Genomic DNA, 27,385 nt, shown 5'->3' with positions numbered 1-27,385 from the left:
AAAGAATAGTTCTGGAGCTAGGAAAGGATTACTTGCGCCTTGTGAGAATCAGACATGGCTTCAGGGGATACAGGACGCTCACCTGAGCTGCCAGTCACCGACTGAGTAAGTGGAGCAGTGTTTCTTCCGCAGGCTCACCTGAGAAACTGGCCTCTGGGGCAGGCACCGGGAATCTGCCTTTTCAGTAAGACCTGAATTACTCTTATGAAGCCACCTGTCCCTGAGAAACAGCAATGGCAGGTTCTTGAAGGATGTGGAACATGATGCTTGGGGTTATAAATGCTGCAGGTTTTCTTTTGACTTGTTTGAAATCAGTAAAATTCTAAGGTAGGCGATGGAAACCAACTTTATTTGCATGCTCTGCATCATTTTTTTTTTTTTTTAGACAGAGTCTCTCATTCTGCTGCCCAGGCTGGAGTGCAGTGTCACAATCATGGTTCATTATAGCCTCAACCTCCCAGCCTCAAGTGATCCTTTCACCTCACAGTAGCTAGGACCACAGGCGCACACTACCATGCCTGGCTAATTTTTGTATATTTTGTAGGGACAGAGTCTACCTTTGTTGGCCAGGCTGGTCTCAAACTCCTGGTTTCAAGCAATCTGCCTGCCTCAGCCTCCCAAAGTGCTTAGATTACAGGTATCAGCCGCCATGCCTGGCCTTAGCTCTGCATCTTAAACTTCGTTTGTCTGTCCCTCACAGCTTAACACCATGCTGTACACCACAGACTGGCATGTTTTCTCTGAAAAGGACCAGATAATAATATGTTAGGCTTTGTGGTCCATACAACCTCTAATACAGCTACTCAACTCTGCCGCTGCAGCAGGAAATCAGCCACCAATAATATATTACCAAATGGGTGTAGTTATGTTTCAATCAAAGTTGACATACAAAAGCAGGCCTGGTTTGCCCACCCTTGCTATTTATGTTTGTAATGTACATACCCCTCATGCAATGCAGTTCCTTACCTTATGGCTTAGTTACCTTAAAGCCCTGCTTGTTACTTGGTGCGGTGGCCTTGCTGATGACTACTTAGCCCTGTTTTGGGCCTAGCCTTTCAATGCAGCAATCCAGCCCCAGGGAGAGAAACTAATGACTGGAGAAGTTTCTAGGCAAGTGCAGAAAATGACACGGGATGAACATATGTAGGAACATCAAGTTCAGGATCCCGAGCAGGTGTCAGAAATTTCACTTCACCCCATCCCAGCAAGGCTGCTGTATTTGGGGAAGACATTCTTTTAAGAGAGGAGGATATTGTGGAAAATCAGTAGGCAGCAGGAGACAGCACTCTTGATCCTACTCCCATTTCAAATGCTTCCCTGGGGGCCTCTTTATTGCCCCTCTGCTCCCCCAGGTGCTTTCCTCCTTTCGTGAGGCATTGTCCTCCATCCCTCTTGCTCCCCAGTCAGGCGCCAGACTTTTAGGAGGCCCCCCAGAGCACTGGCGGGTGAAGCCTAGCAAAGCAATGCATTTGCCATCTAAGATAAAACACTGATACTTTGGAAGCAACGCTCCCACATTTTGAATTGCATCAAGAAAAGAAAATGAAAGATTAAGTGCTTAATCTTCACCCTTCAATAAACCCCCAAACAATGAATCTTAAAGTTGTCCCTACAGGCCCACATGTCTTTCATCTCTGGCTGAAATGGGGTGTCTGTTTCTACACATCCAGTTGATCCTTGAACAAATGCAGGGGCCAGGGGTGCCAACCCCTGCTCAGTTGAAAATCTCGCACTTAACTTTTGACTCCCCAGAAGCTTAACGACTAATAACTTACTGCTGACGGGAAGCTTTATTGATAACATGAACGGCCAATCCACATATATTTTGTATGTTCTATGTCTATACTGGATTCTTACAATAAAGTAAGCTAGAGAAAAGAAAATGTTATTAAGCAAATCATAAGGAAGAGAAGATATATTATTTGTAAATATTAGCTATTTGCTAACAGTAAATATTTACTATTATATTATATTCACTATTTGTTGTGGAAGTGGATCATCGTAAAGGCCTTCATCCTGGTTGTCTTCACACTGAGCAGACTGAGGTGGAGGAAGAGGAGGGGTTGGTCTTGCTGTCTCAAGGGTGGCAGAGGCAGAAGAAAATTCAGGTATAAATGGATCCACGCAGTTCAAACCTATGTTGTTCAAGGGTCAGCAGTATAGGGAATGTTTCACCCTTGTATTCTATTCTTTATTCATAGAATTAAAATAGAAATCCTGAAAATGCCCCCTGTGGGTTTCACCTGAAGGGTTAATTTTTTCACTTGCTTAACCCTGAGAACACAGCATTGACTTGAAAGTTACTGTATGGAAAAGCACTAAGGAAACAGCCTTCAGTCGCTTTCCTTCCCTGGACTGTAGAGTGGCCGGTTTTGCCTGATGGTGGCTCCGAATGACCAAAGTGACAGGCAGCATCTAGGCAGGGCCGTGCGCAGTCACCGCCGCTGGATTTCAAAGTTTCCGAATCAAGATCTTCTGACTCGGTCTCCGCTCTTTGGCAGGTTCTGTCTCCAGCAGACTTTGAGGATGAAGGCTGCGGGTATTCTGACCCTCATTGGCTGCCTGGTCACAGGCGCTGAGTCCAAAATCTACACTCGTTGCAAACTGGCAAAAATATTCTCGAGGGCTGGCCTGGACAACTACGGGGGCTTCAGCCTTGGAAACTGTGAGATTCTTTCTTTCCTTCTCTCTCTGTCCTTGACCTCTCCCCTGAGATGCTGAAGATCCTGGCCACACTCCCTGCTGTGTCTTCCCAGCTAACCATGCTCCGCCCTCACTGCACCCAGGGGTGGCTGCTGGCCTAACTGTGGCTCTCTGGGTCTCCTCTCCTTCCTCCCCAGCCCCTCATTTCCTTATTCCTGGAGTCCTGTCCTTATGACACCAGCCAGGGAAGGGGAAAATAACGCCACCTCTGCTGGCATTGTGGGGAGTGGGGAGACCTGACTTTTGTTCTAGATTAGGCTCAGCCGCTGACTGGGTGTGCAGCTTCAGGTGCGCCATCCTAGTCCCAGATGTGCTCCTCATGTGCCCTCTGGTTGCATGCCCACCCCGCCCCACCTCAAGGTTTATTGGGAGGAAACAGTCAGGTAACAGGGATAAGGAAACTCACCTCAGACCAGGCTTAGAGCGAACAATGCACTTCCTTTGCTGACATTTCTGGCTTTGCCCCTCCAGGGATCTGCATGGCGTATTACGAGAGCGGCTACAACACCACGGCCCAGAGGGTCCTGGATGACGGCAGCATCGACTACGGCATCTTCCAGATCAACAGCTTCACGTGGTGCAGACATGGAAAGCTGCAGGAGAACAACCACTGCCACGTCGCCTGCTCTGGTGAGGCTCTGACTTTCAGCGATGCCATCCCGGGGACCAGGCGAGAAAGACGACAGTGGGATCACCAACCACGTTTTGCTTTAACTAAAATTTGGAATTCAGGCTTGCAAATAGGTCTGTTCCAGATTGGTAAATTATGCAATAGTTTCCAAGGTGACACTCAGGATCCTGCCGCTGATTTGTCCAAAGATGACTTATTCCTTGTAGGACAGTTTTATGAAGCCTTCCACTATAGCAGGGGGATGGACAAACAACCCCACTGCCCTTTCATACTAGAGATATTTGATGTCTTCAGTAAGAAAAAGGAAGCTGCCTGCCAGCTGCTTTCCATAAGCAATTCACTCAGAGGATGCCGTTTGTACTCCTTCGTGCAGAATAAGTTGAATACACTTCACGTTTCTTTCTTCTCTTTTTCCTTTTCTTTTCTTTCTTTTTTTTTTTTTTCTTTTGACAGTGTCTCACTCTGTTGCCTAGGCTGGAATGCAGTGATGTGATCATAGCTCATTGCAGTCTTGACCTCCAGGCCCCAAGCAATCCTCACTCCCCCGGGTAGCTAGAACTACAGGCACACACCCAGCTATTTTGTAATTTTTTTTGTAGAGACAGAGTCTGGCTACAGAGTCTCTTTATGGGGTCCCACCTGGGCTGGTCTTGAACTCTTGGCCTAAGGAGATTCTCCTGCCTCGGCCTCTCAGAGTGCTAGAGTTATAGGTGTGGGATACTATATTTAGCTAGCCGCATGTCTTAAACATTAGAAATTAAACTAGAATTTACTTTCACGTCTTCTACTTTAGTCATTCCAGAAATACATATGAGCACAGCATTGAGGATAACAAAATACATCAGACATGAATTCTGCTTTACCAAACTTTCATGTGACATGACAAGAAAAGAGAATATGTGCTACATGAAGTTATATCATGTAAGGAGGAGTGCACTGAGTGCCATGGGCTTCAGAGGAGAGCGATGGTATTAAGAAAACCATGGAACTGGGCACGGTGGCTCATCCCTGTAATCCCGGCACTTTGGGAGGCCGAGGCAGGTGGATCACCTGAGATCAGGAGTTCAAGACCAGCCTGACCAACATGGTGAAACCCCATCTCTACTAAATAATACAGAAATTAGCCGGGCATGGTGGTGGGTGCCTGTAATCCCAGCTACTTGGGACACTGAAGCAGGAGAATTGCTTGAACTCAGGAGGTGGAGGTTGCAGTGAGCCGAGATTGCGCCATTGCACTCCAGCCTGGGTGACAGAACAAGGCTCATTCTCAAAATACAAAAAGTAAAAGAAAAAAAGAAAATTATAGAAAATTCTGTAAACACAGTGATACTTGACCTGAGACTCAGAAGACAGGGAAGATTTGGGTAGAGATAGAGAAAAGTTATCCCAGGTCAGGGGAACAGCAAAAGCAAAGAGGTGCCTGTGGGAAGGTGTGGGGCATGAACAGAGAGTAGGGCGAGGCTTGTTTTTTCTGTAACAAAGTGACATGAAGAGGAATCCCAGGAAAGGCAGGTGGAGAGGCTAACGACCACCTGAGTGTGAAAAACCCAATCTAAGAGGCTTTCACTGATTTCTGCCTGCAACAGGAAACCAAGAGAGGCCAGTTAACTAAGCATTGCTTCAGCAACATCAGTCTGCAAGCAGGGTGTGGGATGGATTAAAGCAGAGACCATTTAAGTGTCACTGCAGTTGTTGAGCTAAGTGCCACAAAAAGACTGAATGATGGTCATGATTGGTGACATGGAGAAGACTGATGCAAGAGATGCTGAATAGGCAGAGGGCAGAGCTCAGTCAAAGGCATCTTCTCTGTGCTCCCTCTAGAGTGTAAGTTCCTTGAGGGCAGAGAGTTCTGTTTCATTTGCTGATGTATCCTCAATGCCTAGAATGGTGCCTGGCCGTTGCAAGAGCTCAATAAATGTTTATTGAATAAAAGGAGAGAATGAGGAATAAGAGTGAAGTGAGAGAGTCATAAAATATTCTATTGCAAATTCTTTCAGAGCAGAAAATAAACTGCTTTAACTTCTCTGTGCCACATCCAGGAGTCTCCCCCTTATTGAAGGGGGATACCTCCCAAGACCCTCAGTCGATGCCTGAAACTGCAGATAATACCTAACCCTGTACATACTATGATTTTTCCTGTACATAGATACCAATGACAAAGTGTAAGTTATAAATTAGGCACAGTAAGATGTTATCGACAATCAATAATAATGGGATAATTATAACAATGCACTGTAATAAAAGTAGGTAAGCACCTTCTCTCTCACTCTCAAAATATGTTATATTAATAAAAATAACCAACCACTGCTGAGTGTAAATGAAGACTTGGAAACTGAAACTGCAGACAAGGGGGAACTATTGTACAAGATAATCAGTATATGGGTTTGAATGTTTGCACGACTGAATAATATGTGAACTCACCTAGTATAGTGTCCCTACCCTAACATTGATAAAGAATGATCACTACCTCCTGAGATAGATCTCCCAATTGTTGGTCAGCCCTTAATTTAGAACATTCCTTTGTTAGGCCAAAATCTATCTTCTTCTAGCCTTCTATATCAATGCTAGTTTTTCCTTCTGGGTTTATTCAAAACAAGTTTGCTTTATGTTACACAAAAAAACTTATTAACTGTATGCAAATGATTTGTAAGTAACTCTCATCTCTGGTTTCTTATCTTCTGAGCTAAAACATTCAGTATATTCACTTTCCCATAGGCATGACTTTTGAACCCTTCCTTGTCCCAGTCAATCTTATTAGCATTCCCTAATAGCTCACCAATGGAGTCTTTCAGTTAAATATGAGGATTAAATGTGTGCATTTACCTCTCATGGTGGGCTGAGCCTCCAACTTCCAAATGTCCACTCTCTAATCTCTGAAATCTCTCACTCTGTTACCTTACAAGGCAAAAGGAACTTTGCAGATGTGAGGAAGGATCTGAGCTCAGGCAGGGGAGATTATCCTGGAAAATGTGGGTGGAGCCAATCTAATCTCATGAGTCTTTAAAAGCAGAGAATCTTGCCCAGCTGTGGTCAGAGAGCGCTCCAATGACAGAAGAAGGAGGAGAGATTCAAAGTGTGAGAGGGACTCAACCCATCATTGCTGGCTGTGAAGATGGAGTAAAGGGCCATGAGTCAAGGGGTATGAGTGGTCCCTAGAAGCTGGGAATGGCCCTCAGGTGACAATCTGCAAGCAACAGGGATCTCAGTCTGACACCCACAAGGAACTGAACTCTGCCAAAACTCAAGTGAGCAAGGAAATGGATCTTCCCACATAGTCTCCAGAAAGGAAAACAGACTTGTCAGCACCGTGACTTCAGCCCTGTGAATCCCCTGGCACTCTTCCAGCCATCGGAACTGTAGGGAAATTTTGCAGTGTTTAAGCCACTAAGTTTGTGGTAATTTTTAGGGCAGCAACAGAAACCCAATACCCCTCTCTTACCTCTTGGTGTCCTACTAAATTAATACTAAAGTGATTTGAGAATCAATAAGATAAAAAGACAAATCCACATATACAAGATAAATGGAAGAGGAAACAATACTAAAACACTTAGAAGCTGGAAAGCAGGAGGCAAGTGGTGACTAACTTAGTGATTAAAGAAATCTGAATCCTAAACCAGCAGTGAGAAAGCTGAGAAGCAAACATAGAACCAACAACAACAATAACAAACAGCTCTGAAATCAGTAGCATTAGCTACTTCTGGAAGTTGGAATGAAGACAGATTACAAACAAGAAGATACATTTAAAGTTCTCTTAAGGAGTAGTTAAAACATCCAGTCCCTTCCTGAGGCATTCACCTACTGACTGCCCCTCACTCACCCTGCCAGAATACTGGGATGTTTTCCTCTAGATGAGTAAAGTAGAAAACCTCTCAACTGAGAGACCTCAACAATCTTTGAGGGTGAGAGCTCCAGACCACAGACACGGGAGATTAAGTTATAGTTTCTATAGTTTCAACCACCTTCTCCACTCAGACCCCACAGTGATGGCAGCCAGGCCACACTCTCTAGATGAGAAGATTTTCTTCTAGGGATCTGGCCAAATTGAAAGGAAATAACTAATGATTCTGAGTGGGACTCTCCAGTGAACAAAACTGGTCAAACCTCCCTACAGTGAGATCCACAGCTGAAAATCCCTACCTCTGAGCAAAGGGCTCTGCCAGCTTTTAGTGCCCCTCTCTTAAATAGTTGCAGAGAGCCAAGGATCACCAGACTTCAGAGAAGTGGCAGTGATATGAAAAAAAAATGAGGCAAAAACCAAACACATAAAACTTTTTGAAAGCAGAGTTTATGCAAGGAAATGAAACTTCAAATTCAGAAAACTATCATTAATATCTTCAGATAGATAAGAGAGGATGCTTGGATGAAACAAAGCAAGATGCCTTTTTTGAAAAAAAAAAAAAAAGAAAAGAAAAAGGAAACATTCAGAGAACCGAATAAAGAGCCTTTGGAAATTAACAATATGATGACAGAAATGGAAAACTCAATAAAGTAGTAAGAAGATAACATTGAAGAGGGCCGGGCACGGTGGCTCAAGCCTGTAATCCCAGCATTTTGGGAGGCTGAGATGGGTGGATCACGAGGTCAGGAGATCGAGACCATCCTGGCTAACACCGTGAAACCCCGTCTCTACTAAAAAATACAAAAAAAAAACTAGCCGGGCGAGGTGGCGGGTGCCTGTAGTCCCAGCTACTCGGGAGGCTGAGGCAGGAGAATGGTGTAAACCGGGAGGCGGAGCTTGCAGTGAGCTGAGATCCAGCCACTGCACTCCAGCCTGGGCGATAGAGCGAGACTCTGTCCCAAAAAAAAAAAAAAAAAAAAAATTGAAGAAATCTCTCTAAAAGCAGAATGAAAAAAAGAGGTTAGAGGGAAATAGGATGAATAAGAATGATAAAATAAATGGATATAAAAAATATGTTTTACCAGGAGAGAAGAGAAACAATATATAGGACACAACCTTTAAAAAACATTTCCAGAACTAAAGAGCATGTGATTTCAATTTGTAAGGTTCATCACATGACCAATAGAGCAGTCACCCCTTGTCTGTAGTTTTGTTTTCCATAGTTTCAGTTACTCATGGTATTATACTCATAATACTCAAAAGCATTAAATGGAAAATTCCAAAAATAATTCACAATTTTTAAATTGCATACCATTCTGAATAGTGTGATGAAATCTTGCACCATTCTGCTTTGTCTCATACTGGATATAAATTATTTCTTTGTCCAGCATATCCACACTGTACACACTATGTGCCCATTAGTTACTTAGTAGCTGTCTCAGTTATCTGACTTAAAAAACATAGTATATATAGAATTTGGTACCATTCATCATTTCAGAAATCTGCTGGGAGTCTTGGAATGTATCCCCCTTGGATAAAGAGAAACTACTGTACAATTGATTATTGTACACTCACACTTAGGAATATCCTCATGCAATTTCAGAACACTAGAGAAAAACAGAATATGCAACAGGCTTCCATTTGAAAAACAGTTCATACAAAAAAATCAAGCATCAGAGTGACATCAGACTTCTCAACCACAACACTGGAAGCTAGAAGAAAATGGAAAAAGTCTTCAAAATTCTGAGGAAAAACCATTTCCAATATAAAATTCTGTGCTACCAAATTATCAATACATTTTCAGCATATAATGAGTACATTTTCAGAGAACCAAGTTGTTAAATTTTTTACCTCCTGTATCATAAAGAATCCTGGCTGGAAGACAGAACAAACAGAAATGGAGTAATTGGAGAATATTAATAAAGACTCTACTTATAAAAATCTGATCAAATCATAGAAAAAACACAGCAATAGTGAAGTAAGGGATTAGAATCACAGGCTATTATCACTCCCTTCCCCAATGAGGATTGGAAAGAGAACTATGACCAGCACCGAGGTACAAAGGGTCTGCAGGGAGAGGACAACCTTCTAGGATCTGAGATCTTCCCTCAAGGGATGTGACTTGTACTGAGTGACCTGACAGAAAAAAAGCTGGAAGATACTATATGTATATCCCAACCTCAGTGTCCTTTTTCTGTTCCTTCCCTGCTGATGCCTACTCTTATTTAAACTCCTCCAGAAGTCAGAGGACATGGGAATCCATTGATGCCAACTGTGTGTGTCGGCCTCCGAGTGCACAGAGCATGGTGGAGAATGGTGGAGAGTGGATCCGTCAGGGCAAAGATGACATATTCACCTTAGCTCCCATGCACCCTCTCTCCCAAAACTATAGGAAAACATGCTGCACCAAAAGGATAAACTAAAACAATAAAGAGGAAGACATGGTTCAGGAAACAAGGGACTCAATAAGGGAGAAAGGCAAGAGGAATGCCCAGCCTGATTGTGAAGGATGATCCCAGGATGAGCTTTTATTATAGATTTCTAGTTACACCTCAATCCTCATTACGATCAGAGAATATGGTCTATATCAGCAGTCCCCAACCTTTTTGGCACCAGGGACCAGTTTGCAGAAGACAAATTTTTCATGAACCAGAGGGAGGAGGATGGTTTCAGGATGATTCAAGCACATTACATTTATTGTCCACTTTATTTCTAGTATCATTACGTTGTAATATGTAAGAATTAATTACACAACTCGCCATAATGTACAATCATTGGGAGCCCTAAGCTTATTTTCCTGCAACTGGACAGTCCCATCTGGGAATGATGAAAGACAGTGGCAGATCATCAGGCATTAGGTTCTCATAAGGACCATGCAACCTAGATCCCTCACATGCTAAGTTCACAATAGGGTTCGCGCTCCTATGAGAATCTAATGCGACCACTGATCCAACAGGAGGTGAAGCTCAGGTGGTAATGCAACCAGTGGTAAGTGGCTGTAAATACAGATGAAGCTTAGCTCACTTGCCTGCCGCTCACCTCCTGCTGTGCAACTCGGTTCCTAACAGACAATGGACTGGTATCCATCTATGGTTTGGGGGTTGAGGATCCCTGGTCTACATGGTTTCAAACCTCTAATATGTCTTTAACCTTCTTTTTACAGCACTGCAAATGTGTCTTATGGTGAATGTGCATTTGAAAAAAATATGTTTATTTTACATTTGGTGGGTAGATGTTCTATAAATGACTGTCATTTCCTTTCTGATTTTCTTACTTAGAACTTATTAGATAGGTCTTACTAGAACTATCATATAGTGAGAGATACATATTGAAATTTGCAATTATCATTTTAGTTTTGTCTATTTCTCCTTTCAGTCTTGTCCATTTTTGAAGCTTTGTTATTAGGCACATATCATTGAGGACTGTTATGTCTTCATGGCGAATTGACCATTTATCACTGGAGTCCATGTTTCTCCTTAACTCTGGTACTATTTCTCATCCAGAAATCTACTTTATCTGATAGCAATATAGCCCACTCTCACTTTCTTTGGGGAAGTCTTTGCATAATATCTTTCTTTCCATCCTTTTACTTTTAACCCGTCTGTGTCTTTATATTTAAAGTGAATTTTTTATAGATAGCATATAGTTATGTGTTGCTTTTATATCCAGTCTGGTAATTACTGCTTTTCAGTAGGAGTGATTAAACCATAGGTCAGCAAATATTTGCCTAAAGGGCCAAATGGTAAATATTTTAGGCTTTTCAGGCCGTATGGTTTTGATTGCAACTACTCAACCATGACAGAGTGTGAACACAGCCATAGAAAGTATGTAAATGAATGGGACTGGCTGTATTACGGCTTTATTTACAGAAACAGGAGGTTGGCCTGTGGGACATACTTTGTGGAACCTTGATTAAATCATTTACGTTTAATGTGATTATTGATATGGTTAGTTTTAAATCCCATCTTGCTATTCTATTTTCTGTTTATGCCATCTATTCTTGGTTCCATTTTTTCGGCCTTCTTTTGATTTTTTAAAAAATATTTTTTAGTATTCTCTTTTATTTCCTCCATTGGTTTGTTAGCTGTACTTCAATTTTGGTTTTAGTAGTTGCTTTAGGATTTCCAATAGGCATCATTATCTTATTACATTCTACCTTCAAATAACACACCACTTCATATAGAACATACAAGTTCCTTAACAGTATTCATTCCATCCTTTGTGCTGTGTTGTCATGCATTTTTCTTCTATATTTATATACCTCACAATCCATTTATACTATCTTTGCTTTAAACAACTGTCTTTAAATAAATTTTTAAATGATGAAAAAGATTCTATAATATTTATTATATATTTACTATTTCCAACACTCTTCATTCCTTTGGTGGATTATTTGGGGAAGTAGTTAATTGATATCACTTTCTTTCAGCTGAAAGAACTTTCTTTAACTTCTTTTTAGTTTTGGTTTTGGTTTTTTTAGACTAGAGGTCTATTAGCAAGCATTCTCTCTGCTTTTGTTTGTCTGAAAATATCTCCATTTTATTTTGATTTTGAGGAACATTTACTTTACATGTAAAATGCTGGGGTGACAGTTCTTCTCTCAGGTTGTTGCTGTTTTGAGACAGGGTCTTGCTCTGTTGCCCAGGCTGGAGTGCAGTAGCATGATCACAGTTCACTGCAGCCTTGACTTTCTGGGCTCAAGCAATCCTCCCACCTTAGCCTCCTGAGTAGCTGGGACCACAGGAACATGCCATTATGCCTGGCTGATTTTTATTTTATTTTTTGTAGAGATGGGTGATACAGTTTGACTGTGTCCCCACCCAAATCTCATCTCCCATAATTCCCATGTGTTGTGGGAGGAACCTGGTGGGAGGTGATTGAATTATGGGGGCGGGTCTTTCCTGCACTGTTCTCTTGATAGTGAATGAGTCTCACAAGATCTGATGGTTTTAAAAACAGGGGTTTCCCTGCACAAGCTCTCTTTTTGCCTGCTGCCATCTATGTAAGATGTGACTTGCTCCTCCTTGCCTACTGCCACAATTGTGAGGCCTCCCCAGCCATGTGGAACTGTAAGTCCATTAAACCTCTTTTTTTTTGTAAATTGGCCAGTGTCAGGTAGGTCTTTATCAGCAGCATGAAAATGGACTAATACATGGGGTCTTGCCATGTTGCCCAGGCTGGTCTCAGACTACTGGGCTCATCCTCAGCTTCCCAAAGTGCTGGGATTACAGCTGTGAGTCATCACGCTCAGCTTCAAATTGTTAAAGATATTCCATTGTCTTCTGGCTTGCCTTCTGGCTTGTGTATGATGAGAAACCAATGATTTTCTTATCTTTGTCCCCTGTATGTAATATGTCTTTTTTCTCTAGGAATTTTTAAGATTTTCTTTTTGTCACTCATTTTCAGCAATTCGATGATGTGTGATATTTGTGTTTATCTTACTTGGTATTCATTAACATTTTGTATCCCTGAGTTTATAATTTTTATTAAATGTGAAAACACTCAGCCATTCTTTCTTCTAATACTCTTCTCCTTCAAGGATTCTAATGGCACATATGTTAGATTGCTGATGCTGTCCCTTTTATCACCATGGCTTTTCATGTTTTTAGCCTTTTTCCTTCCCTGTGTTTTATTTTCAATAGCCTCCATTGTTATGTCTTCAAGTTCACTGTTACTTTTTTTTTTTTTTTTAATGCTAATCTATTAAGCTTCTTGATTAGATGTTTCTTTTCAGATACTGTGTTTTTCATTTGGTGTTAGACAAACTTTTGTGTCTTTCATTTCATTTTATTCATGTTTTCTTGAAGTCTTTGATGTACATAAGCATGTTTATAAGAAGTGATTTAAATTTCTTATCTGCTATGGAACCAACTGTCATTTCTGGGTCTTGCCCTTGACTGATCGTTCTCCTAGTATGTGTCACACTTCCCTGCCTCTGCACAAGGACTTATTTTTTATGGAATACATACACAGTGTATGTGTTGATGGCTGTTATGAGTCCTTGAGTCTTGTCTTCTTAGTTTAAAATAATTTCAACAAGAGACACACAAGATGTAGCATAGACTAATTTATTGAAAAAGAAAAAGAATATTTTGAAAGTTAGGTTGTGCACATGTACCCTAGAACTTAAAGTATAATAAAAAAATAAAAAAGAAAGAAAGGTGCAGAATAGACAGCACATCATGAGAGAGACTTCAGGGCAGGCTGCTCATAAGGATGAGACAGCAAAGGCTGGTGCGAGGGATGCTTCCTTTATGGGAGTCTTCCGTGATTATTCATAAACGGGTGGAAAGAGGTGTTGCTAGTAAGCATGTTCTGGGCGGTCCTCTTGGTGCATTTGCGTAGCAGCTGTACATGGTTGCTCACATGTTGCATGTGTCATTAGCATCTTAAATCTCCACGCAGGAGTGTGTTTTTTATTATTATAATGAGCAAAGGGTCAGTATGAGGACAGGTAAAGTCAAAATGCGCATGTTCCCTACAGGGGAAATTCCCTTCTGGAGATAGCTTTGTTTGAATGACCTGGCCTACAGTGTGAATGCTGAGGCTTACTGTATTGACTGGACAATCACCACAGTTGCCGTTCCCGAGGACATGGTTGCTTCCTTGCCTACCTATCCTGCCTCATATGCAACATTGTTGAGTGTCTACATTATACTGCCTTCTTTTAAGGAGTGTTGAATTTCTTTTGCCAACCAGTTAAGTTTACTCTGATTGGCTTAACCCTTTTAAGACTTGTTCTTAAACTTTGTTAGTGAAGTTCTGGAGTAGTCTTTACGGCAGGGCTAGTTTAGTCCCACTACCAAGGCATGACTACGCATCCAGTGTCTCTTTTGAATGTGCTGAGAATTCAGCAAGGTCTATTCCCTTGGCTAGTCAGAAATCAAATGTCTTCCAGTCCCGAGTGAGGTCTGTAATTGTCCCGCTCCCAGGGGTAGTTCTCTGCCTAGCCCTGTGGAATTTTACCTATGCATACCCAGTTTGGCCTGCAGTCAACGACTGGGTGGAATCCCTTTGCAGATTTCTGCTGCTCTTCTTCTGGGTAGCTCCTGCCTCCCAGGTATTCTTCACAAAATCTGAGCTGCCTTGGCGTCTGATGTCTGTCTCCTCCTCTGAGATGGCCATCCCCTGCCTGGTTCTACCTCCCTGGTCTGCAGAGCTCCTCTGGGCAGAAAGTCATGGCAATCACAGGGTTCACTGTGTTTTTCTCTCTCTCAAAGACCATGATCCTGCATTGCCAGTTGTCCAATGTCTGAAAACAATTTTTCATTTATTTTATCTAGTTTTCTAGTTGTTTACAGTGGGAAGAGAAATCTGTGACTCCATCATGGTCATGTTTGACTTTAAATGCAGATTACTAATTTAATATTGTTCAGTTTCATTCCAACTAAGGAAGTCTGGGGCAAGGGTCTATCTGCAAGACAATCTTAGATTCTAAGAAATTAAAGTGTTGGATGGTTCACGGTCAGAGGTAAAAGGACACTCATATATGTTTTCTTATCGTGAAGAGCATGGGATTTTTGAGGATAGCCTTAAAATAGAAAGCAAGATGTTGGTTTTATATACTAACCGCCCTCCATGGCAGGCCTCCTTTAGCCTCAGGCCAGAGAGGCTTTTATTAGAACAATGTCATTCTGTCCCACATATTACAGAACTAGGGACATTTATCATGGGAACCTGAAAAAAAGTGAGCATTAGGGTATGTTTACAAGGTACGTGACGTTATATGCATGTACAGTATAGATACACTTCATGCTCATTTTCTTCTTCTTCCTCTTTTCTTTTAATAGAGACAAGGTCTTGCCATATTGCCCAGGCTGGTCTTGAACTCCTGGGCTCAAGTGATCCACCCACCGCGACCTCCCAAAGCGCTGGGATTACAAGCGTGAGCCACTGCACCCAGCCCGTGCCCATTTTCTGAAGCTAGACAATCCCCTCACTCTCATTCCAAATTATATTCCTAAAATTCCTGCCTACTTTCCCTAAACTATTTGGAGAGAAAGTCGATTATATATTCATATATATAAAGCATATATAAACACACACATTCATATACCTACACATATACGTACACACAGTGTACAAAATTTTTGATGTAATGACAGTATTTTCCCCTGACAGCACAGATTTCATTAAAATAAGAGCATTTCAGGAAAAAAATGATTACTGACTCTCTATCTAGTCTAGTGCATTTATATTAATCTTATTTCTCATCACCCTGGTATCTGAATTGGCCTTTGTCACCTTACCGGGGAAAGAGATGAACATCGAGGGCGTGGTGGCTGCTAGATTTCACTTGGGAGGCAGGAGGATGCCGAGAGAGACACAGATACTTTGAAGTAGAACTAACAAAACTGAAAATAGGACTGAAGCTCTTTGTGTTGATTGTTGCTGTTTTCTGTTGGATGTGGAAGAATAAACGATTCTTTGCTGTTCAATGTAACCCTTTCCTTATTCATGTTTGACTGGACAGAATTGTCTATTTAAAGTAAATTGAGCAAAACAATTCTTGGCAGGAATCCTCATTTGAAAAGTGCCATCTTAACTCATGTCTGCCCCTCTGCGGCTATTTCTTGTAAAAATAGCTCAGAGCTGTGTAGCGTTCTTGATTTCCCACCACCCACCTTCTCTAACATGTTTTCAGTTTTTCCTTTTTTTTTTTGACAGAGTCTCGTTCTGTCACCCAGGCTGGAGTGCAGTGGCGCAATCTCAGCTCACTGCAACCTCCGTCTCCCAGGTTCAAGCAATTCTTCTGTCTCAGCCTCCCGAGTAGCTGGAATTACAGGCGTGTGCCACCACGGCCAGCTAATTTTTGTATTTTTAGTAGAGATAGGGTTTTGCCATGTTGGCCAGGCTGTTCTTAAACTCCTGACCTCAAGTGATCTGCCTGCCTCAGCCTCCCAAAGTGCTGGGATTGCAGGTGTGAGCCACCACACCTGGTCAACACACTTTCCTAAACAAATTCAGTCATGTCCAATGAGTGCTTTCAAAACATCCCAACTGTGCAACAAAACGCTCTGACAGCGTAGGAGGGGACAAGCGACTGTCCGCGGTGTCCGCTTCCTGGTCCTGCATGGCCTGACCCTTTCAGGAATCCTTACAGGGCATTGCCAGCCAAGCTAACTGCCCTGCCCCCAGTACAAATGTGCTCTTTCTGTACACGCCTGGGATAACCTCCAATCCCAGAATAATAGAATGTGATCTGCTTCCTCCTCACTGCATCCCTCCAACCCCTAGAGACAGCCCCAAACTCACGTCTCCCAGGAAATACGCTAGACCGCTTCCAAACACAAACCAGTGTCTCAGCATTTATCAAGCACTTATGCACCCGAGATAAAGCGTCTCTAAGTAATTTGAACATATATCAAGGTACCAAATGCTTAAGTTTGGATAACCTCATAGGTAAATAATTACTAGAAAAAATAAAAGTATATTTTTATTGTCAACTTTATTACTATATAGTGTTTTATGAGCAGGAATCTTTGCTTAACTGGCCTCCGTTGGAAGAAGGAATCAGAGGAAAACAGAATTTAAGCCCTCTATGGGAATACAGACTCAATAATTGGGTGCGTGACCCCAGTTTATAGGGATCAAATGGTACCCACAGAAATGGTTGTTCTGAGGACTGATGGAGATTTTGTGTGAAGAGATTTAACATGTGCCTGACATAGAGTAAGATTTCAATAAAGTATTAGCTAGTGGTAATAGCTATTATTATTCTAAATATTTATATCTCAAGAAGATAGGCAAAAGACTTTTTTGTTGTTGTTTGTTTTTTTGAGATGGAGTCTCACTCTGTTGCCCAGGCTGGAGTGCAGTGACTCGATCTCGGCTCACTGCAACCTAGGCTCCCAGGTTCAAGTGATTCTCCTGCCTCAGCCTCCCTAGTAGCTGGGACTACAGGCACGTACCACCACGCCCAGCTAATTTTTCATATTTTTAGTAGAGATGGAGTTTCACAGTGTTAGCCAGGATGGTCTCCATCTCCTGACCTCATGATCTGCCCTCCTCGGCCTCCCAAAGTGCTGGGATTACAGGCGTGAGCCACTGCACCTGGCTGGCAAAAGACTTTTATAAGCTGATATGGCTTTAGTTTTCACTGTAGAACTATAAACAAAATGCTAGCGAATTTGCATATGTTATTTCAATTGCTATCTCTTATAGATGATGTATTTTGTTAGTTTTTCTCCTGGTTAATAGAATTTTGTTTTAAATAAAACTTAAGCCACATTTAGAATAAATTTGCTTAAAAGAAATCTATCACTACGTTTATCTTCTAGTGAAGCCTAACTGAGAAAGCCAAAAATTAGCAACTCAAGGAAATAGCAGGCTCAAGGAAAAATTCCACCTTCAACTGAGTTAACAGAATAATTTGGAATTACAATGCTCTATTGAAATGCAACATTTTATGCTAACATTATTTTTGATTATTTTTCTGGTAATAAAAGTAGTACATTTCTATTGTAAAAACTTTTAGAAGATACGCAGTAAAGATATAAAAGTATTGGTGAACCCACAGTTAAGAGTCAATCTTTCTTAAAATACTGGTGAACTAATGACTATCTTTTTTTTCTAAATGAGTGCTGTCTAACAGAACTTTCCATGATGATGAAAATGTCTTCCATCTGTGCTGTCAAACATGAGAACCACTAGCCATGAGTGGTTATAAAGTATCTGAAATGTAGCTAGAACAAATAAGGAATTACAGTTTTAATTGTATTTAATGTTAATTAATTACAATTTTTTTAAACATTTTTTCCAGATTTATTGAGGTATAACTGACAAATCAAAATTGAATCATTTAAAGTAAATAACATAATTTGATATATTTATAAATTGTGAAATGATCACTACAGTCGAATTTAACATCACCTCACATAGTTACTGTGTGTGCATGTGTGTGTGTAAGAGAGAGAGAGAGAGAACACTTAAGATTTACTCTCAGCAAATTTCAAGTAAGCAGTATAGTATAATTAACTATGATAACCATAGCATACATTAGATGCGCAGACCTTCCTCACCTTATAACTGAAAGTTTGGACCCTTCCATCAGTATCTCCCCATTTTCCTCACCAGCCACTGTTCTACTGTCTGCTTTTATGAGTCCAACTTTTGTAGATTTTGCATATGCATGAAATCATGTGGTATTTGTCTATGTCTCACTTCCTTCACTTAGCATCATGTCCCTCCGTTCATCCATGTTATTGCAAATGTCAGCATTTCCTTCTTTTCCAAGGCTGAATAATACTCCACTCTCTATACAGACGTATTTTTATCCATTCATCTGTCAACAACTATAATTTTAATTTAAATTATCACATGTTGCTAAATGCCTGCCATATTGGACAGTACAGCTCTTGATGGATATTTTTATGATATTGGGAACTTAACATTGCATTGAGAGCATTTCTCCATATTATTAAATATCCTGGGAAAACATTCAAATGGCTCTTTATTTTATTAAATGAAGGTATTATGATTAATTTGAATATCACATCATGAGGCAATTAGATTTTTTCATTGTAACTCTTGTAAATAAAGCTATAGTAAACCACTTTGTAAAGAAATATTTGTCTAGCCTCAAGACTATTTCTTTAGGATAGATCTGGAGAGAGAAATTATTAGGTGAAATGATAAAAACCTCTTTAAGGCTCTGAACGCATGTTGCTATGTTGGTTTCCTGAGAAGCTGAATCCATTATACTCCCACCAGCAAGTATCCAGAGAACTTGCCTCTCTGTGCCCTTGTCAACATCAAGCATTATCCAATTCTCTAAAAAAAAAAAACTTTGTGTAATTGACAAGGAGAAATGAGATCAAGTAGTTTATTTTTGTCCTTGGTTGGTGGTTGTGGTGGTCATGGAGATGGGCCTCCCAGATCCCCTGCTAAGGGAAGACATGCCGCCTCTGCTGCAGTTGTGTGATGAGCAGTCAGTACCTGCCACCTGCTTCAGGAGCAGCCTCAGGTGCCACCTCAAGATCCCTTCCGGGGTGGCCCACACCCAGCGACGTGTGATGCAGAGGCATGCGGACCTGGCATGTGGGCCCAATTTGGGCCACTCAGATGGGCAGTACTCACTCGGGAGCTCATGGCTGGGCTGCCCGAGGAATTGCTGGGTCTGCATCACAAATGGACATCTCTGTCTGCCCATCCTGCTTCCCCCCATCCCATTCCTTTCATAGGTGTGGACTGCTGAAAATTTCTGGCATCTCAAACCCATCTCAGCATCAGCTCATGGAGGACTCAACTTGCAGTAGAAGTAATGTTGAACTATGTTTTATTTATTTGCCTTTTTCTGTCACGTTTGTGTTGAGGATCTTGAGGCCGCTTCTAACCAAACAGGAAAGAGTGTGGATATCAACTAATACATTTCAATTCAAAGATTTGTTATGTCTGAAGCAATAGAAAAAATAATAGATGGCCGGGTGTGGTTGCTCATGCCTGTAATCCCAGGACTTTGGGAGGTCAAAACCAGAGGATTGCTTGAACCCAGGGGTTTGAGACTAGCCTGGGCATCATGGTGAAACCTTGTCTCTACAAAAATAAAAATAAAAAATGGTCAGGCATGGTGGTGCACACCTGTATTCCCAGCTACTTTGAAGGCTGAGGTGGAAGGATTGCTTGAGGGCAGGACGTTGATGCTGCAGTGAGCATAACAGCTTAGGTCATACCACTGCACTCCAACTTGGGTGACAGAATGAGATTCTGTCTCAAAAAGAAAACAGAAAAGGGAAAGTAATAAAGACAAAAACTCATGTATTTGATTTAAAGCTTAAAACTTTCTGCACATGAAAAACACTCTGAATAAAAATTTTTTAAGACACAAACTGAAAAATGACAATAGACAAAAGTTTAATGTTTACCTGTAAAGAAACCTTATATGTCAAACTAACTCAAATACAAAAAACACTGTACTATCCTGTCTTATGTGTCTTTTTTTTTTTTTTTTTTTTTTTTGGTAAGACAGAGTCTCACTGTGTTCCCCAGGCTGGAGTGCAGTGATGTAAACACAGCTCATTTCAGCTTTGACCTCCTGGCCTCAAGTGATTCTCCCACCTCAGACTCCCGAGTAGCTGGGACCACAGGTGTGTCCCATCACACTAGGCTAATTTTTTTTTTGGTAGAGATGGGTTCTTGCTATCTTGCCCAGACTGGTCTCAAACTCTTGGCCTCAAGGGATCCTCCTACCTCAGCCTTCCAAAATGCTGGGATTGCAGGTCTGAGCCACCACGCCTGGCTTGCGCCTATTTCTTTATGACATAAAGAACATTCTCACATGGCAACTTCTCTAAACACATTTCCAAAAACCCTTCCGGATTGGGCTCTTCCTCTGAAACGTCAGGTAGTGCAAGATGAAGATGGTCTTAAAACACAAACACAGTTCTTTTCATTATGAAGCAGGTTAACAATAATGAGACTGTGGCTTTGCAGGGAAAATTACAGTTCTTCTAACCTTCCCATTCCAAAAAGACTAAGAAAAGTGAAGTCAAGTTGAGTTGGGGTCCCTCTCCAACAACAAAGTCTCGCCAAACCCTGATGTCTTCTCTCTTACAGCCTTGATCACTGATGACCTCACAGATGCGATTATCTGTGCCACGAAAATTGTTAAAGAGACACAAGGAATGAACTATTGGTAAGGGTCTTTCCTTGGGAGACTTTGGCCATCATGGGCAAAACCTGGTGTGTGTACTCATCACAGCTGTAGTGGAACTGACAAACTCACCGCTGCAGAGTGGTGGAACCAATGGAAGGAGATCTTGTTTATATTCTCCTCCATCGGTGTGCGGGTGTGCAGTGAACATAGTAGTACACAGAAGCGGAGAGGAGAGATGGTGTGTCTGGAATTGGTGGGTTCTCAGTCTTACTTCAAGAATGAAGCTGCGGACCCCCGCGTTGAGTGTTACAGTTCTTAAAAGATGATGTGTCCGAAGTTTGTTTCTTCTGATGTTGGGATGTGTTTGGAGTTTCTTCCTTCTGGTGGGTTTGCGGTCTCGCTGGCTTCAGGAGTGAAGCTGCAGACCTTTGCAGTGAGTATCACGGCTCTTAAAGCAGCGCATCTGGAGTTGTTTGTTTTTCCCGTCCAGAGTTGTTTCTCCTGGTGGGTTCGTGGTCTCGCTGGCCTTAGGAATGAAGCTGCGACCTTTTGGGGGAGTATTGCAGCTCATAATGGCAGTGCAGACCCAAAGAGTAAGCAGCAGCATTTACTGCAAAGAGCCAAGCAACAACGCTATTACAACTTAAAAGGTACAGGAAAGAGTTGCCACTGCCCGCTCTGGCAGCCTGCTTTTATTCCCTTATCTGACCGCCCCCCTCCCCTCCCCCCCCTCCCCTCCCCCCCCCCCCCCCCGCCCCGCCCCGCCCCAACCAATCCTGCTGATTGGCCTATTTTACAGAGGGCTGATTGGTTCATTTTACAAAGCGCTGATTGGTCCGTTTTACAGAGGGCTGATTGGTCCATTTTGACAGAGTGCTGATTGGTGTGTTTACAAACCTTGAACTAGACACAGAGTGCTGATTGGTGCATTTACAATCCTTCAGTTAGACACAAAAGTTCTCCAAGTTCCAATAGAATTAGCTAGACGCAGAGCACTGATTGGTGCATTTACAAACCTAGAGCTAGACACAGGGTGCTGATTGGTGTGTTTACAAACCTTGAGCTAGACACAGAGTGCTGATTGGTGCATTTACAAACCTTGAGCTAGACATAAAAGTTCTCCAAGTCTCCACCAGATTAGCTAGATACAGAGTGCTGATTGGTGCATTTACAATCCTCCAGCTAGACATAGAAGTTCTCCAAATCCCCACCTGACTCAGGAACCCAGCTGGCTTTGCCTGGTGCGTCCCATGCAGGGCCAGGAGTGGAGCTACCCGCCATCCTCCTAAAGGGTGCCTGTAATCCTCAGCCCTTGGGCAGTGGATGGGGAGTGTTGAGGAGCAGGGAGCGGTGCCTGTTGGTGAGGCTCGGTGGCACAGGAGCCCACTGCGGGAGCGGGGGCGGGTGGGGGGGGGGAGGGGAGCTGGTGGGGTGCCAGGCATGGCGGGCTGCAGGTCCTGAGCCCTGCCCTGCAGGGAGCCGGCTGAGGACCTGCAAGAATTAGAGCGTGGTGCGGGTGGGCAGGCAGTGCTGGGGGACACAGCGCCTCTTCCGCAGCTGCTGGCCGGGGTGCTAAGCCTCTCATAGCCCAGCGCAGCAGCGCTGGCCAGCTGCTCCCAGTGCAGGCCTGCCGGCCGAGTGCGGGGCCCGCCAACCCTGCGCCCACCGAGAAATCACGTTGGCCCGCAAGTGCCAGGCGCAGCCTGGGTTCCCACCGGCGCCTCTCCTTCTACACCTCCCTGCAAGCAGAGGGAGCCAGCTCTGGCCTCAGCCAGCCCAGAGAAGGGCTCCCACACTGTAGCTGCGGGCTTTAGGTCTCCTGAAGCATGGCCAGAGCGGATGCTGAGGTCGAGGAGGAGTGAGGGCTGCTAGCACATTGTCACCTTTCAATGGGTTTGGGTTAAGACAATTTGCAATTGTTTTTCTTACAAATGTATGCCAAACAATGGAGAAAGGTATTTTTCTAAAGTGACTTGGAAAGGGTCAATTGAGTCAATTTGAGAGAGAGAGAGAGAAAAAAACTTGAGTTTGCTCTAGATTTGGATAAGATTTTGAGGGTTACAGCAACATTTTGCAGGGAAAGAAAACGAGCAGCAGCGAGAGGAAAGTGAGTGGGTCTGTGTCGTGGTAACTCAGCAGAAAGTGTCCCCAGGATTGAGCCTGGGTCCTTGCATTACCTGCTGCTGTGTTCTGGTGAACATTGCCAGCCGGCCACCCACTCAGAGAACCCGAATTTTCAGAGATGTTCGTATGTAATGAAATGACCTGTCCTTACAAAAGTCGATTGCTTGTTGCTGAAGCTAACAATGGCTAGGAGAAAACCAAGAGAGAAGAGTCTGAACAAGGCAAAACGACAGCGTCCTTGGATCTTAGAAGCAAATGAAACCCAACCCTAGGTTCTGCTGGCGATTTTGGTTAATTTCTGTAGGCTTTGAACCTAAGACGATTTGGATTGTCATGCTTCTTTCTGCTGCTCTTGCTTCCTTGTCCTCAGGCAAGGCTGGAAGAAACATTGTGAGGGGAGAGACCTGTCCGACTGGAAAAAAGGCTGTGAGGTTTCCTAAACTGGAACTGGACCCAGGATGCTTTGCAGCAGCGCCCTAGGATTTGCAGTGAATGTTCAAATGCCTTTGTCATCTTGTCCTGTTTCCTCCCAATATTTCTTCTCAAACTTGGAGAGGGCAAACTAAGCTGTATTTTTAAGAAAATAAATATTTTCATCTAAATGTTTTCACTCTGACTTGGTTCCCTTTTCTTCTTTCTCTCTCTCTCTTCTTTCTCTCTCCCCTTCCTTCCTTCCTTCCTTCCTTCCTTCCTTCCTTCCTCCCTCCCTCCCTTCCTTCCTTCCTTCCTTCCTCCCTCCCTCCCTCCCTTCCTTCCTTCTTCCTTTTTTTCAGAGTCTTGTGCTCTGTCCCCCAGGCTGGAGTGCAGTGCTGCAATCTCAGACCACTGCAACCTCCACCTCCCAGGTTCAAGCGATTCTTGTGCCTCAGCCTCCCGAGTAGCTGGGATTGCAGGCATGTGCCACCACACCCAGCTAATTTTTAGGATTTTTTATTGAAGACAGGGTTTTGCCATGTTGCCCAGCCTGGTCTCCAACTCCTGAGCTCAATGTGGTCTGCCTACCTTGGCCTCCCAAAGTCCTGGGGTTACAGGTGTGAGCCACCACACCCCGCCCTGACTCAGTTTCAATAATGTCATAATGGCATCATGTTAAGACTTTTAAAATTGCCTCCAAAATGCTCTAGCCCTGGGGGAAACAAACTTCCCTTCTTCATTGTAGGGAGTCCTGGTTCCTGTAGCCATTTGAAACAAGACTCATTCGAAAACAACACTCCCTTGTCTTCAGGGCCATCCTCAGAAACAGGATGCAAGCAGAAGGGTGAGGTTAAGAGCTCGGAGCCCCTGAGGGGCGGAGCCCCCTTAAGAGTACCCCAGAAGGACCACGTATGCATGCATACCCACACATCTAGACACCATTTCTCTGTCTACACTCACTCAAGAGATGCGGAGAGACAGGGCAACTGAGATTCACAGTTTGATGATTAAAATTCTCATAAAAGTTTTTAGTTGTATTTTCTGTAGTTTGTATTCTGCATTTTCCAAGTTTTCCATGACATATCTTGCCATTAAAGAAAACCGTCCTCTTTTTTCCAGAAAAAATAAATAAATAGGACTCCCAGTGAGGCACAGTGGTTCACGCTTTTAATCCCAACAATTTGGGAGGCCAAAGTAGGAGGATTGCTTGAGGCCAGGAGTTCAAGACAAGCCTGGACAACAATAACAAGACTCCGTCTCTACAATAATTTTTTAAAGCCCTGCATGCATTAGGTATTTGTCCTAATGCTCTCCCTCCCCTTTCCCCCAACCCCCCAACAGGCCCCAGTGTGTGATGTTCTGCTCCCAGTGTCCCTGTGTTCTCATTGTTCAACTGCCACTTATGAGTGAGAACATGAGGTGTTTGGTTTTCTGTTATTGTGTTAGTTTGCTGAGCATGATGGTTTCCAGCTTCATCCATGTCCCTGCAAAGGACATGAACGTATTCTTTTTTATGGCTGCAACAATTTATTTTTAAATTGCAACTTTTACCCCAAGTCCTGCTGGAAAGTCTAATAGGACAAAATAGATAAAATTGCAGCTCTTCTCCCCAACATCCAGAGAGTTCCCCATGTTATTCCAACTTCTACTTACATCAAGCTTTTCAAACCTGGCCAAGGATGGCTTTAAATGTGGCCCAACACAAATTAGTAGACTTTCTTAAAACATTATGAGATTTGTTTGTGATTTTTTTTTTTTTTTTAGCACATCAGGTATTGTTAGTGTTCGTGTATTTTATGTGTGGCCTAAGACAATTCTTCTTCTTCCAATGTGGCCCAAGGAAGTCAAAAGATTGGATACCTCTGATTGGAAAACTGACTCCAAAAATGAGTGCTTCAAAATTCGAGATGAAAGAGCATTCGGGGCGCTACCATTAGACTCACCTATCTTTTTGCAAAACTCATAAAATTTCTAAGCATGCAATCCTACTCTTCGCCCATGTTTAATTTATTTCTATAAATAATAATTTGTGGTGAGAATGCATATTCCCAGATAATTTTCCATAAATAATGCCTTCAGAAATTCAAGAGGAAATGAATACTTCTATGCCTGAGTTATCTTTATTCAACAAAAGTACATTTTAGAAAAACTAACACTCATATTCCCCTTTATAGTTTCCAAGATATTTGGAAATAGATTTTCATTTACTACTCATGGCCACATTATCTGCTGGTTACCAGGTACACTGAGCAGTCTGTTGGGTATTAGGGTCTAGTAACTGGCTTACGTGGGGACATGTTTTCTGTGGGGACTCAGCTCTGCCTGATTCTTGGGACACCCCCTGCTATCCCCAGCATCTGGCTCTTTGTATCCCAACTTGCTCCCTGTTGTTTCTTCCTCGATGCTTTCTGGTCTGGCCTGCGATTTTCTCTAGATGCCTTTTATACCAAGTATATAATTTCCCTACAGATGTCCTTGCTCTTGGTTTTTCCCAAACTTGGAAGTTGTGCTACTCCCCTGCAGCCTATTCAAGCCTGGCCCAGCCAACATGAAACTCCCTTCTCCTCTAACCTCCTAAAGCTCTTGCCTCTGAACTCATGGCAGGTGTGTACTATAGGATTAGGTCACTGGGAATTGCTGTCCTCCTCCAGCCTGTAAGCTCCTTAAGGCCTGGACCATGTCTTTCACTGTTATATTGTCCACAGTCCTTTCTGCAGTGCTAAATGCATAATAGTTAACATTAAAAAATATTAGATGTTAGCCAGGCACAATGACTCAAGCTTGTAATCTTAACACTGTAGGAGGCCAAGGCAGGAGGATCAGTTGAGCCAGCAATGGGAGACCAGACTGGGCAGCATAGTGAGACCCCATCTCTACAAAAAGTACAAAGATTAGCTGCGTGTGGTGGTGCACACCTGTAGTTCCAGCTACTCAGGAGGCTGAGGTGGGAGGATCGCTTAAACCCAGGAATTTCAGGTTTCAGTGAACTATGATTGAGGCACTGCACTCCAGCCTGGATAACAGAGTGAGGCCCTGTCTCTTAAAAAAATTAATTAATGGCTGGGCGTGGTGGCTCAAGCCTGTAATCCCAGCACTTTGGGAGGCCGAGACAGGTGGATCACAAGGTCAGGAGATCGAGACCATCCTGGCTAACACAGTGAAACCCCGTCTCTACTAAAAAAAATACAAAAAACTAGCCGGACGAGGTGGCGGGCACCTGTAGTCCAGCTACTCGGGAGGCTGAGGCAGGAGAATGGCGTGAACCTGGGAGGTGGAGCTTGCAGTGAGCTGAGATCCGGCCACTGCACTCCAGCCTGGGAGACAGAACGAGACTCCGTCTCAAAAAAAAACCAAAATATTAAAAAATTTGATGTTGGTTTTTTTGTACCACTGCACACATGTGGAATCATAGAAGGAATACAAATAAGACCTTGCATTTAGAACATTTTTGTTTTCAAATCAGGTTCATGTTTATTATTTCATATGCTCCTCACAACAACCTTGGTATATAGAGGAATGTAACCTTCAATTCATATACACATCCCTGAGATACAGAAGGGGTAACTATTGCCCAGGGCCACAGTGCAACAGCAGAGAATCCAAGAGGCCCCTGCTGCTGTGCAGGGATCTTCAGAACTCAGTGATAGAACGTGTGCTAGTTCCTTTACCAACAGGAAGAGCCAGAGTCCTTCACCTGTGTTCCACACAGCCACTTCCATGAGTGTCTCAAATATGGTACAAACCCTAAGCCAGCCCCTGAAAGATCTGCAGGAACAATTTAATCTCTTCAAGGTGAATTTTACAAATAGACACTTTATCAAGAAACCCAGAAAGATTTTCTCTGTGTCTCCAAAATAGAAGGAAAATGATCTAGATATCTAAAATGGAAACTCCCAATAAACAACAGTTACTTTTTCCAACTAGAAACCAGTTACATTTTTTGATTTAAAAAGTTCAAGGGACATGCATGGTGGCTCATGCCTGTAACCCCAGCACTTGGGGAGGCTGAGTCTGGAGGATTGCTTGAGCCCAGGAGTTGGAGACCAGCCTGGGCAACAGAGCAAGATCCCATCTCTACAAA

The 27,385-nt window shown here is 42.9% G+C and overlaps 1 protein-coding gene across 2 annotated transcripts; it reads left to right on the top strand.

Moving 5' to 3' along the window:
- Positions 1-23,495, top strand: LOC117087477 (lysozyme-like protein 1). Of its 2 annotated transcripts, none has more exons than XM_033217728.1 (5): positions 1-184; positions 2,502-2,665; positions 3,175-3,333; positions 20,727-20,805; positions 23,261-23,495. In XM_033217728.1, the coding sequence occupies exons 2-5, from the start codon at positions 2,527-2,529 to the stop codon at positions 23,328-23,330; spliced, it is 447 nt and encodes a 148-aa protein (XP_033073619.1). In that variant the 5' UTR covers positions 1-184; positions 2,502-2,526; the 3' UTR covers positions 23,331-23,495. The 2 variants fall into 2 exon arrangements, with proteins under 2 accessions (XP_033073619.1, XP_033073610.1); XM_033217719.1 differs by having other exon boundaries at positions 21-105; positions 23,261-23,452.
- The last annotated feature ends 3,890 nt before the right edge of the window (positions 23,496-27,385 follow it).

This window comes from Trachypithecus francoisi, unplaced genomic scaffold (genome assembly GCF_009764315.1).
Source record: "Trachypithecus francoisi isolate TF-2019V2 unplaced genomic scaffold, Tfra_2.0 Contig00658, whole genome shotgun sequence".
Lineage (NCBI taxonomy): Eukaryota > Metazoa > Chordata > Mammalia > Primates > Cercopithecidae > Trachypithecus > Trachypithecus francoisi.
Note: the sequence above shows the minus strand (reverse complement) of the source record. Positions and strands in the feature narration are given on the sequence as shown.

Coding starts and splice junctions, on each gene's coding strand:
- LOC117087477 (XM_033217728.1), top strand. CDS start 2,527: ATGAAGGCTGCGGGTATTCTGACCCTCATTGGCTGCCTGGTCACAGGC. Junction 2,666..3,174: donor GGGCTTCAGCCTTGGAAACT/GTGAGATTCTTT, acceptor TTGCCCCTCCAG/GGATCTGCATGGCGTATTAC. Junction 3,334..20,726: donor CTGCCACGTCGCCTGCTCTG/GTGAGGCTCTGA, acceptor TCTCTCTTACAG/CCTTGATCACTGATGACCTC.